Below are 13949 nucleotides of genomic sequence, written 5' to 3'. Positions count from 1 at the left end.
TTTGTGGTCCTCGAGTGGTCTTAGAAAATGCAATATGGTCCTTGGCCAAAAAACGTTGTGCACCCCTGGTCTATCTGCACTTCTTGATGGATCAGTGGCAAGAAAACATAAAATATTTGAATTTGAAGAATTTTGAACACACTGATTTTCCAACAGTACATCTAAATTTAACAAATGTTGTTCTTCAAAAGTTTGCAGTTAGGAACAAAGGTGTGAAAAACACTGACAAATTTATAATATTGTTTCATAAAATATTAAGCTCAAGTGCATTTTTGGACATGCATGATTCAAATAATTCCATTTTAAAATCTACAATTGATACATTTATTAATCATAATACCATCAATATTATGATTGAAAAGATGTCCCAAACTTACAATTCAAATATAAAGATCGGTCCCAGAACATACGGTGCACAAAAAATTACTTCACAACTTAATTTATGTGTATAGTGTGTTCATTCTTGTTCCAAGAGAATGGCTATGCTAATGCTAACTGCATTACAACTTAGTCAACACTTGCATACTTCTATTTTTATAATGAATCAGTTTTTACTGCTACATTTCATTTTGTTCAGTTGCTTTGAATACTTCCTCAGGCAACGTTTAGCAGTAATGGGCCATTCCCAAGGTGTTAGCAAACAGACTCATCCATCCAGCATGCATTTGGATAAAGCTCATCAAGATTATGAAGAGGTATTTATAGTATATGATCATCAGCCACATAATTAACTTTTAATGAAAATGGATATGAAAACATTTGCATGCAGATATATATGGTTAATTAAAAAATTTAAAATTTTTTGAAAAAAATAAACCATTTATATAAAAAAATTAGCAAGTCCATGCGGGGGGGGGGGGCGCAATTAAAGACAGGGATAAAAGCAGCATATAGAACAATCGAATAAATCCTGTGTTATTATAATCCACAAAAAAAATATTTTCCTTTTTAACAATATTTGCTTGCCAATGTACACATTCAATTATCTGCTGAACTCATTATGACCGGGAAAATTAATTACATGCAACATTTTTTTTATTTCTCAATCTGATGGGGCACACATAATTATGTGGATCTAATTCACACATATGCATGAATGTCCATTTATCTGCTAGGTACCAGAATGCCACAAGCTTTAAACAGGTTTTTAGTCTTCAAAATAATGTTGAACAAGAATTTCCACTGCGGTCGCCAGTGACTTCGTTTCTTGTACCTTAGTACTTACCCAAAAATGCTACTCATTTTACACTCCTTATTTGACAGTTCTTTGATACCATGTAACAAAAGGTGACCTACTTACCCAGTCTGTGACTCACAAACCCACCAAAAAAACTGTTACAATTTAATTTAGTAACAAACTTAATTAAAGATTTAATGCAATCAATTAACCATCACTACCACGTGTCTTTGTGTTTACATCGCATGAACTGTGACCGCTGTGCAGTCTATTGTGAAAACTAAGCAAAATCCCGTGAACAAAAATAAAGCCGGTTAAATTGGAGAGGTGTCAACCGCCATAGGCAGAACCTTTCGTCACAGACGAGGGCGCCTTTGCTAGACACGGTGGAGCCAAAACAAGATTTAAAGAACGGTGCACGTGTGCATTTTATCCCACTCTAACCGCTTATCCGGGCCGTGATTACACCGCAAAACTTTAGAAATGAATGACAATAAATAAATAAAGTGTTCAAGGCATATAAATATTAAAAAGTTTACTTGATCGTTAAATACGACTGGGAAATCCTTTCGTCTGGTCAAACGATATGGGGGTGCCTTGCCAAAATGGCGATCCCTAGATTGGGTCGGGACAATATAACAGCCATCGCTTACCTTGCAGTCCTAGAATCCAAGGGAGAATAGTTGTCGGCCTCAGCCGAAAAATTTAGCATAACTCAACACCGATCTAATATCGGCTGAGTTTTCTGCAACTTTCCAAAACTTTATCCGACTTATTTCCTCTCCAACCCTATACCTATTCCAACACATAGGCTGACATATCCATATCAATAGAAGGTTCTTTGTGATGACGCTTTACACAGTTCCACAATGTGATATTCATACGCGCGGAGGCAAGTGCTAGCAAAAGCCCAAAGTGGCTAGCATTTAAAGTCAGTACAGATCTTAGAAATTGAATAATGAGATAAGTATAGCCTAGTCAGAATTTGTGTATTCAAAACTCAATTGATATGCCTTGTTGTTCAAAGTAAATTATTTCAAATTTAGTGAATATTTTGTGTCTCTCATTAATCTGTAGTTCTTCGTCCTACTGTTTTCATCTCCTTTCTTCGCTGCCAGACCATGAGGTCTCTAAAGGGGAATAAAATAGGCGTCTGACATCGTACTGTTGGATGGCCAGGAAACCATGCAGTTATTTTGAAGACGAGTAATTAAAAGTATCCAGATTTTATTCAGAACAATTTTTAAATCTTTAATTTTTGAAAATATCTGAGCATCTTAATATATAATCGTTAGCGACTTTGACACACTTCCCGCCTTACCCTCGCTTTTGTTCCTTGCGGTGCCCATTGATCTGTGCTGGGGTTAATAGCCAATCAGATTAAAGAAATGGGACTTGAGGTGTTGCGTTCGTGTGGCAGAAATTGATTTTCTGTTTTCATATAGGAAATATTTACTCGTGCGACAAACGCTATCGTTTCTTGTCAAATTACCCTCACGATAAGGCCAGCGGACGCATAACTGTCTAAGGTCTGGTGTAAGACACCGTTTAATGGTCAGACTCAGGTTATGAATTTAAAAGAGCATTCTGCGGCCCTTTGTGTGCTTCTTGGGGGTCAGAGGACACTGACATTGCCAGTGTATAACACCTGTATGTTAAATATTAGACTTTACATACATACATACATACACGCATATATACATATGCATACTCTTCTCAGAGCATGATAGCACGTACGCACTGTGGCGATCTAACTACATACAATTAATGTGTCGACAATAATCCATGCACTAGTACACACAAAGTTGCGAAAACCCGTTATGTATGTATGTATTTATGTATGTATGTATGTATTTTTGTACATATTTAATTACATTTAAATTGCACGTCAGGAAAATAATGGCCATATAACAATTGTATTGTTCTTCTCGTTATTATTTCTCTTTTATTTCATCCCTCGGCTCGCTAGACTTTCGATTAGTTAGGAGCATAGAAAGAAAATTACGCTGTAAATGCAATATTAGATCATGTTTACCAATGTAATTTTGCACTTGTAACTAATCGACACACTTCATCCAAGTCTGAAAAATCTGCCCACCCACCCCTCTCATCCAAAATCTGTGCTGATAGTCAGGGCCATAGAGAGCGATTACGGCCCTGGGGTAAGAAACACCAGGGCTTCCCCTGGTTCTTGTTTAAACGAAGTTTTTCTTTTATAAAATTAAAAAGTGTTGTTTGGCCCAGGCCCTGGGGATACATCCCCGGTTGCCCCCCCCCCCCCTTGTTCCCTGCTGATAGTGATCGATGATTTGTGGGGCTAGCAAATCATCTGTCAGTAACAACACGTATTTAGGAACCTCATTTAGCGGACTAAGATTATGCTAACTTGTTGTGTTGTTTTGGTTTTGGGGGTTTTGAGGGAGTGGGGTGCAAAGAAACTGACAAACTCTCAAGAGCGGAAAAATCAGTACGAATTATATATGTTAGCCTGTGCGTACCCTCGTATACTGGATTCCAGATTCACCTGCTTGCAGGACTCAGGGTATTTATTCAGTTCTCATAGTAAACCTATGCAAATACCATGATAATAACAATTCAATAACTTTAAACTACTGAGTGCTCATGATCAATTGTCACAATAGATGCATCTTGAATGACAGCTTCTGCGCTAAAAAAAACAACAACATATGAGCCTCGGCATTTTCTTGATCTGCATGTGTTTGAAACATGTGCTTTCAATTCCGCACCAAATTGCCAGGTGATAATGTCAATAATGAGTGCTCAAGTCTGTAAAGACTGAAATTCCATCAATAAAACAATGTATATGTATTATTCAGTTACAGCTAGGATATGCACTCAAAATATTCTTTTTACCGAAATCTTACTTTCATTTTCAACCAACCACGGTCAGCCAAACCCATTACACACACACACACACACACACACACACACACATATATATATATATATATATATATATATATATATATATATATATATATATATATATATATATATATATATATATATATATTCTAGATGTTCAACTTTGTGGTCTTTGGGAAAAGCTACCCAGTTCCCTCCGCAAAATATGCCCTAGTTGAACTGTTATGCCGTAAAACACAAAAACCGTCCGCGACAGAGTTTATAGTCTCTTTTCACCCTAAGCTGCTTTGTGGATTTTATTAAAACGTTCGCAGGCTCAATACATACTTAGTGTAGATTTGCAATCAGATTTTACTCTTTTTTTTCTCTGGATGATTTCTTGGGTAAATTTTGTATGTTTACAAATCTTGGCAAAGGGAATATTCTGAGAAAAAGCAAAGTGTTGAAAGCATCTTGTCGGCTCATAATAAGAAAGATTTTACACAGAAATAGTGGCTTGGTTGGACGAGCAATAACGTTTCACTTTCTTCTCCTCCCTCGGTCTATGATACATTTCTTCAGACAATTCTCGGGGGGGGGGGGGGAGGGGAATGGTCATTTTAAGCATCAAGTTTTAGAATATCGCTCGCAATCATTTCTGATAAATGTCTGTCAAGATTTTATTACATTTTTTGTAGGCTCGAGTTGATGTAGATGATCAACAATGTATTGATGTTTTATCTAAATATCACAGTTATCAGACATATGTCCAAAACAATAACATTATAATAAGTCATTAATACGTGAAACTTGTCATCACTTCTTTTCATACGCCTCTTGAAGGATATCACACACTCTTGTGTACGCTAATACTTTGACTGGTCAATTTGTCCAATTAGACTCTCTCTCTCTATCTCTCTCTTTCTCTCTCTCGTATTTCTTTTTTAAATTTATAATAGAAAAGAGAGTTTTTACAGAAGAAATGTAGGTTAAAATTATTTTCAGTTCTGCTAGAGTACATAAATAACTGTTGATTTGTAGTATTCACGAGAAGATGTGCAAAAGGGAAATAAGGACATGCCGGTCTGTTCTTGCCATATTCATCAGACTACGACTGTCATCTATTTGCTTCATCATACCGCTTACTTTTAATGTTTTCATACGCGATGACTGGCAGCTATATACGAAGATCGATTGCTGTAATTAATTGTTCGAATTGCTCAGAAACGTGTGTATGATGTGTGTGTCTGTTGTGTTTTGTGGGCTGGGGAGTGGGGGTAAAATTCAGCGTGGGCTTACATCCTTTCTTAAGTGCAATATCTATATTTTTAGATTGGGGGACGAAACTTTGTTTTTAATTTTGTATGCATGCTCACATGGCACCAGACACACAGTTTGATAAATTACACAGAATGGTTTTTATTTGTTTGTTTTTAAGTTGCAGAGTTTGATACTCTGAAGGTATCATAGATATCAACTTCTATGTGATGATATTGTTCCATCATCATCATCATTATCATCATCATCGTCGTCATCATCGTCGTCATCGTCATCATCATCATCATCATTCTAATTTTCTTTTCTTTTTTATTGTTCCAAAGGTTTCCGGCAATGGGATCGGACCATACGTTATCACAATATTGACTCTAAATATGACATTTAGTTATTTTGTGTGAAAATAAATAAATAAAACAAGAACAGAGAGAGAGAGAGAGAGAGAGAGAGAGAGAATTATTTCTGTCAATGGTCATGTTACAATTTATATTATATACATCTGTAAGTTTGCGTGTAAAGAATATATCACATATGCTTGGAAACAAGTAATGCCTTCCTCTGTTCCCTAATTGTCACGAAACCTTCTCTCCTGTCCGATTTGACTGCAATGTTTTTATGATATATCATATTCTTTAGAGAGGTTTTGAAGGTCGTTTATTAATGTACGTATGTCTCTTGTCATTTTGTATGTGCATTTAAAGTACTTGGTAAGAAGAAGAATAAAATAAAAAGGTTTCTCATACAATTGCTCTACATCTGTATCTCAAATAAAACCGTTTGGGCGCTTGAAAAAGCGTTATCCTTACTTAGTACATCTCAAATCCAGTGGAAAACATCATTCCATAACCAATTAACCATATTAAATTCAAACAACAAATCCACTGTTGATTCTGGTGAACCGTTACAAAAGGATACATTTATTCGTATCATTAGCATACATTGTATGTACATATATAACGAGATAAGACGGCAGTTTTGTAAATACATGTACTGTCTGGGTTTATCTTTCTTAGGTATACAAATTATAATTCCTTGTCTCAAACCCGTTGTAAAAGATCCAGTGTTATATGCTTCGTTAATTACTCTGACCACAAACTCAATAATATCAATCTTGAACATTTTAAAAATTCTTAATTGAAACCATCTGATCTGTCACATTATTAATTTTGCATATATATTTAGACATTCTAAAACCTCCTTCTGGGCGTTCCCAATCTTATTTTGTAATCTGAGTTTAGTTAAATCGCTGTTGCCTATCTCTTTTTTCTCTTATATATATATTGCTTGGGAAATAGTTTTTCTGACGATATTCAGCCATTAGCTATAAACAGGACTCCGAACAGACCAAAATATAAATTAGCATGCAGTCAGGGTCCTTACATGCAATATGCGAAAACAACAATACACACGTGTGTTTTGGAATGTTGAAGACTGGTTCAAATATAAATCTCAGTCTAACATTCAGTCGTTTATCGCAAGATTTGATATCTGTGCTCTATAGCAAACTTGACGCAAGTCAGAAAGTCAGTTCAACTGTTTTGCAGAAGAACACTTTGCTTTCAGCAAGGAACATATTCTCTCCATAAATTTAGATTTAATTATCCATTAAAATTCTAACAGAATATAAAATGAGTACAAATAAGTTTAAAAATAGAGGATTGTAAGAATGAATAGAAAAAGGAATTAATAGAATCAAAGTCAGAAGTCTCAAAGGTTCAGAAGCTGATCAAACAAACACGTGCGCGCCAAAACATGCAGGAACGGCACGATCTGTGTTATTAATGGTACGAATATTTCAGATCGTTACTGTATCGTGATGACTCAGAAACTGATCACACGTAATTATATCACCCACACTTCATATGATATTTTTGAAACTCCTATCGCTGAAGCTGAAGTTGTCAAAATTATCCGAACTCTGAAATCAGGAAAGTCTGGTAGACTGGATGGAATAATAGCCGAAATGATAAAAAGCACGACTCCAATCATATGTCCTTATTTAGTCAAATTATTTAACGCAGATTGTGACATCGGACACGCCCTTAAACAATGGGACAAAAACATTATCTTCTCAATACACAAAAAGGCTCTTTAGATATCTCCTACTGATGTCATCAATACAGTTTTTTCCAGTAATTTAAACCAAGCTAATAACAAAATAGAAGAAGCACCGGAGTGATTCTGCAAAAGCCACTCAGTAATATATAAAAACAATTCGCTTCAAGCAGAGGTTCAGAAATATTTTAGTAAAAAGGACACCGTTCTTATTTTCTTTTTATAGACATATCCAATGCTTTTGATTCCATTGATAATCTAAAATTATTGACTTGCTTAATGAACAAAGGTATCTTATGTTTCGTGTTTAGGCTCGAATAAACAGTAACGAAAGAAAGTGTGAAAACAACAAGCTTTGAAAAATTTAACAAATAATTTCATACCTTGGTAAAACTCTGTAAAATTGAAAAAATAAGAACTTACAGATTTAAGAATCAAATACAAAAATAATCCAAGAATAATCCAAGAATTGAATTTTAAAAGTCCTAATAATGAAATGTTCTAATGAATTCAAGTTCGAGTCCTGACGAAAAATCCAAGATGGAAGGCGATGACGTATACTGTATCCTTTGTGGTGTTGTAAGGTCTACAGTTCTGTGTTATTCACAAACAATAATCCGGTGTTTGAATTAAAGAAATGTCTTTGTCCAAGAATTCTGTATGAGTACTCAAATTTTCCAGGAAAAAGAATTATCCTTTAGAATCAAAATAATCTGAATGAAAATTAAAATGTAATTCCCAAACTGGTCACAAACAAACGAACACCTTGACTTAAAGTGTTTTAAGCCCAAACTGAGAAAAATTTCTATAAACAAAGATTACACAGTAACTCGAGACGCAAAACAGATTAACGGATGAGGGTCACGTGATCACATTCTAGAATGATTTATATGTTATATACAAGTCTAATGGCACGTAGTCCAATACAGCCTCAATTTCACCATTATCATTCACACATTAAAAACGAATTTAAAAAAAAAGTTGTTTACTTGACCCTAATCAAGGCCATGAACTAGATCAAAAACAGAAACAGTGTTTCTTTTATTAGGCGTCCACGAAAAGAGTCAGGTCAAACTGAATATTATGGAAAATATAAAATTCCTAGTACACAAAATTACATTACATTACACTGACATGTAAAGAAAATAAAAAATTGAAAACTTCCAAACAATTAAATTAAATCAAATATAAATTAAAATCAAATATACATAACACTCCCACCATAAAGAAAAAGAAAGATTTATATAAGAGCGATTTCTTTTTACCATAGATTAATTATACACGAGGTTAAAAAGAACCCTTATAAATTACACACAGTATACATGAAATAATACATTGTTCTACACGGGAAAGTGCATCTGCTATTAAATTATCTTTTCCCTTGGTGTATCTGATGTCAAGATTTCATATTCCTGTAACAACAAACTCGACCTTAGTAGTCTTTGATTTTTATGTTTCATCTTGCCGATAAATGTAAAGCGGTTGTGATCACTAAATCTATAATCGAAGAAGAAGCTGAACTAATGTAAACTTCAAAATGTTGTAATGCCAATGTCAAAGCCAAACATTCCTTCTCGATTGTTGAATAATTACTTTGGTGCTTATTTAATTTCTTAGAAAAATAACACACTGGATGATCAATACCATTTTCGTCTTCTTGAATCAAAACTGCTCCAACCCCAACATCACTTGCATCAACAGACAGTTTAAATGATTGGCTGAAATTTGGAGCTGTAAGAACTGGCGCACTTTTAAGTATGGCTTTTAACTTGTCCAAAGCTTCCTGACATTTTTCAGTCCATATTAACATGTTTTTTTAGTCAATAAATTTGTCAGGGGTTCAGCAATTATATCATAATTGGAACACAATTTCTGATAGTATCCAGTCATACCTAAAAATTGCATCAGTTGCGTTTTAGTTACAGGCGCAAGGCATTTCGAGATGTCCTTGACCTTCATATCTATAGGTTGAACTTTTACATGTCCCACGATATGTTCTAGAACAGTTACACTAGCACTGCCGAACTATCTTGTGGATAAATTAATTGTCAAACTTGCATCTGTGAGTGTGTCAAAGAATTTCCGAATTGTTGCTAAATGTTCTTTCCATCTGTCGTTGCAGAATACGACATCATCGATGTAAGCATCTCAGTCAGAGGTAATCATTACCATGAGACATTGAAAAGTACTTGTCGACCCTTTAATCCCAAACGGCATTACTTTATATTGATGAAGTCCATCTGAAGTCACGAATGCAGAAATTTATTTTGCTCTTTCCGTTAGTGGAATTGTTCAAAATCCTTTCAGAAGGTCAAATTGGGTAACATACTTGGCGTACCCGATCTTATCAATACAGTCGTCGATTCTTGGCAATGGAAATGAATCTGTTTTTGTCACACTATTGACCTTCCTATCATCAGTACACATGCGGAAAGTTTTATCTGGTTTTGGAACAAGTATGCATGGTGAACTCCAGTCACTTTTCCTGGCTCTATAGAATCATTCTCCAGCAAATACTGAATTTCTTTTTCCGTGTTTTCCTGACTGAGAGGGTTCATCCTGAAACGGTGCTGTTTCACATGTTTGGAATTTACAATGTCAACGTGACAGGAAATTTTGTTTGTTCTTGTAGGAACATCTGGAAATAAGTGCTCATATTCAACCAATAACTGTTTAAGTTCATTTCTTTCTTGCTCTTGCAAATGTGACAGTTTCTGGTCCAGATCGTTCATAATTGCTGAATTCCGAAGAGTTTTCACTCCAATATCGGTAGAACCCTATGATATTCCTTCACTTAAATCTTCACTTAGTGGGACAGGTACAACTAAATTAATTGCATGTTTAACCTGGCTATCTCTTTCAATATACTGGTACTCCTATAATTTATTTATATCACAGGAGCACTAATATTATAATTTAACTCATTAATTTTCTTCTTCGCTTTGTAAGGGCCGTGATATCTAATTTGAAGAAAGTTTTGAAGAATGAACAAGAGAGACAGAACTCTATTACCAGACTCAAAAGTTCTCTTCATTATAGTTCAGTCAAACCATAATTTCACTTTTAACTTGAATTGATGGATGCCAAATTCAAGCATAATCAACTGGAAAGTTCCAGATCTAAAATTTGACTCATGACCAATTTGGACAGATTTGGGAAGGCCAAATTGAGTAAAAACCTTTATCAAAGCTTGTACTATTCCTCAAAGGAATTACCTCTATAAACCTTGTTGACGCACACATAATGGTCAACAGGTATTGGTTATCTGACTTGGTCTTTGGTAAGGGACCAACACAATCTACCATAATTATACTAAATGGTTCGCCAAAGGCAGGAATAGGTTGTAGATGAGCCTTAGGTATTTTCTGATTGGGTTTTCCTACCATTTGACAAGTATGACAAGATCTACAGTATTTACCAACATCACTTTTGATTTTTGGCCAATAGAAGTGAGTCAAGATCTTGTGATAAGTTTTATTAATGCCCTAAATGACCAGCCAAAAGAGTTTCGTGTGCCAGACTATTTCCTGTCTGTAAGGTTTTGGAACTACAAATTGATAAATCACTGACCACTCATCACCAGCAGGTATCTCGGGAGGTCTCCATTTTCTCATAAGAATTCCATTTGTAATGAAATAACAGACAGGAACATCATTGGCTTCAGTTTCACTAATGGCCCTTTGAAACAAACAGGAGATCTCATGATCTTTTTCCTGTTCAACGACAAGTGATTGACGTTTGTCGACCTGATTAGTATAAAGAGAATGAGTAGCTAAAAGAGGATCTTTGTGATCAATACCTTCTGATTGATCCAAACAAGGAGTGAAAGTGACCTCATCAAACGGCTGACCAATACGTGTGCCAGCTACAGGAATATTTAACTTATCAACATTGCTCTCAAGAACTTTATTTGCCATAGCTCTGGTAACTGCATAAGCTGGGAATAAATCAGGGAATTCTTTTTCAGTTGGATCGACTTTCTGATCCAAACAAGGCTTGTCAGTTACAAGTGGATTAACCTCAACTTTGTTTCCAGCTAGGTCGTTGCCTAGTAATAAATGAATGACCTCAACGCGTAAAACATACACTGTGCCAACTGTCACGGGTCCTGAGACTAAGTCTGATGACAGATTTACACAATGGAGAGGAACATTAACAAAGCCGCACTCTACTCTCTGAATAAGAACACTCTCATTAGAAGAAGATTTCTCAGAAAAAGGCAAAATACCTGACAATAAAATGCTCTGAGAAGCTCCTGTGTCCCTTAAAATTTTAATAGGGATATGATTGGCCGAATCAACTAAGAGTGATATAGAACCCTTCGATATCAATAGTTCATAATTCTCCATAATAAAATCAGGCTTGGGTTTATTAGACCCAACAATTGTATTGCTTTCGACACATGACCGGTGACAGTGACCTCTTAGAAATAAGAGCATTTGGAATAGGTCTGTCTTGATTCTGATGCCTATTTTTCAATTTGTAGCAATTAGAAATAACGTTTCTTGTTACAATAGGTACACGTAGGAAGAGACAAGGATCTTGAGTCAAGCTTATCCGAAGCTTGATTTTTAGAAGTTATGCCAGTTTACGATTTAGAAGGGCTTGTATTAGGCTGAAATGCTTTTCTGCCAGAAGACTGCTGAGTTGTTGAGTGAATGTCTTATTTACAAAAGGAACTCTAGATAAAGCAGCATTTTCCACGGTTTCGATCTGATGCTCGTCAAGATAAGTCTTAATGTCACTATGGACACAGTTTTTGAACTCTTCAAGTAATACAAGTTTTTTAGTCTTTCATAATCTTGATCAACTTTCTTGGCTAAGCACCATCTATCAAATAACTGCTCTTTTTCTCTAGCAAATTCGACATGAGCTTGTACAGCATTTTTTATAGTTCTGAATTTTTGTCGAGAAGCTTCAGGGACTAACTCATAACCCTTTAAGACGCATTCTTTAACCGCATCATAGTCACCACTTTGTTGAACTCACAGGGAATTGTAAATATCAATAGCCTACCAGTCAGTACACATTGTAATAACTGAGTCCAATACTCCCTTGGCCATTTCAAATTTACAGCAACTTTTTCAAAACGAGTCAAATATTTGTCTACTTCTTTCTCTCTAGGAGTGGGCACTAACCTTTTATTCTTTGCACCATCCAAACTTAAATTTGTATTTAAAGTGCGGTTGTGATTTTCACTTGCTAGCTCCATTTCTTTTATTCTACATTGATATTCCCTTCCTTTCTCTCGTTCTTTCTTTTGTAGTTGTTCTTTCTCCTTCTCCAATTGCAAATGCATTTGATCTTTCTGTAACTGTTTTTTTTTCTTTTTGTAACTGCATTTGTTTTTCTTTGTCTCTTTCTTCCGATTGTAAATGCATTTGCTCTTTCTCTTTTTCCAATTTCTTTTGTTCTTTTTCTTTTTCCAATTGCAACTGTAGTTGGATTTGTGTCTTTTTCTTCGTCTTTCTTAAGTTCCAGCTTCCTCAACTCTAATTCCATTATGCATTTTAATTATAATTCCTTCACTTTTATGTCAGAGTCTGATACAGACTTAATGACCGAAACCAAAGCACTTTTATCCAAAACATTATTTTCTACCAAGTACTGGACCACAATATTTTTTATTCCTTGCTTCGTAAAGAAAGCCTTTACCTCAGAAAGACCATATTTTCTGGCAAGTTGAATTAATATATCTGTTTTGAAAAGGTCTAATTGGTTCTGGGTAGGACTTGAAAGAAATGTTTCCACTCTTGAGGACATTTTAGAAAAAGCTTGCCGATTTCACTAACGAATTCAAATTTCAAAAAACAAAAGTTTTCTGAAATATTTTGGCCAAAATTCAAAACTTGATGACGAGCAACCCAATTCTTATGTTACGTGTTTAGGCTCTAATTAACAGTAACACAAGAAAGTGTGAAAACAACAAAATTTAACAAATAATTTATTTTCCTGTAACATCTCTCTAAAAATGAAAAAATAAGAACTTACTGTTTTAAGAATCTAATCTAACAATAATCCAAAGAACAAGCCACGAATTAAATTTTAGAAATCCTAGAAAGGAAATGTTCTAATGAATTCAAATTCGAGTCCCGACGCAAGATCCAAGATTGAAGGCGATGACGATTACTGTATCCTTTGTGGTATTGTAAGGTCTATAGTTCTGTGTTATTCACAAACAATAATCCGGTGTTTGAATTAAAGAAATGTCTTTGTCCAAGAATTCTGTATGAGCACTCAAATTTGTACAGGAAAAAGAATTATCCTTTAGAATGTAATGTCCTAACGGGAAACAAACAAACCAACACATTGACATCAAGTGTTTTAAGCCCAAACTGAGAACAATTTCTATAAACAAAGATTATACAGTAACTCGAGACGCAAAACAGATTCCCGGATGAGGGTCACGTGATCACATTATAAAATGATTTAGACGGTATATACAAATCTAATGGCACGTAGTCCAGTACAGCCTCGATTTCACCATTATCATTCAAACTTTAAAAGTGAATTAAAAAAGATGTTTACTTCACCCTCAATCAAGTTCAGAAAGTAGGTCAAAAATAGAAACAAGGTT

At 35.0% G+C, this 13949-nt stretch overlaps 1 protein-coding gene across 11 annotated transcripts in view; it reads right to left on the bottom strand.

The window, feature by feature from the left end:
- Positions 1–2048, bottom strand: part of LOC149794377 (transcription factor 12-like) — a 205701-nt gene extending 203653 nt beyond the window's left edge. For 4 of the 11 annotated variants that reach the window (XM_089968554.1, XM_089968563.1, XM_089968561.1 and 1 more), the window contains exon 1: positions 1831–2044. In XM_089968554.1, the coding sequence (XP_089824680.1) occupies positions 1831–1889 (59 nt within the window). In that variant the 5' untranslated portion in view covers positions 1890–2044. Of the gene's footprint in view, positions 1–1830 lie in introns of all 11 variants that reach the window. The other 7 variants (XM_089968559.1, XM_089968557.1, XM_089968553.1 and 4 more) reach the window with 4 other exon arrangements.
- Positions 2049–13949: the final 11901 nt, after the last annotated feature.

The sequence above is a fragment of the Sinohyriopsis cumingii genome, chromosome 8 (assembly GCF_028554795.1).
Source record: "Sinohyriopsis cumingii isolate HCF-2022 chromosome 8, ASM2855479v2, whole genome shotgun sequence".
Lineage (NCBI taxonomy): Eukaryota > Metazoa > Mollusca > Bivalvia > Unionida > Unionidae > Sinohyriopsis > Sinohyriopsis cumingii.
The sequence above is the reverse complement of the archived record's forward strand: the minus strand, read 5'-3'. Positions and strand labels throughout refer to the sequence as shown.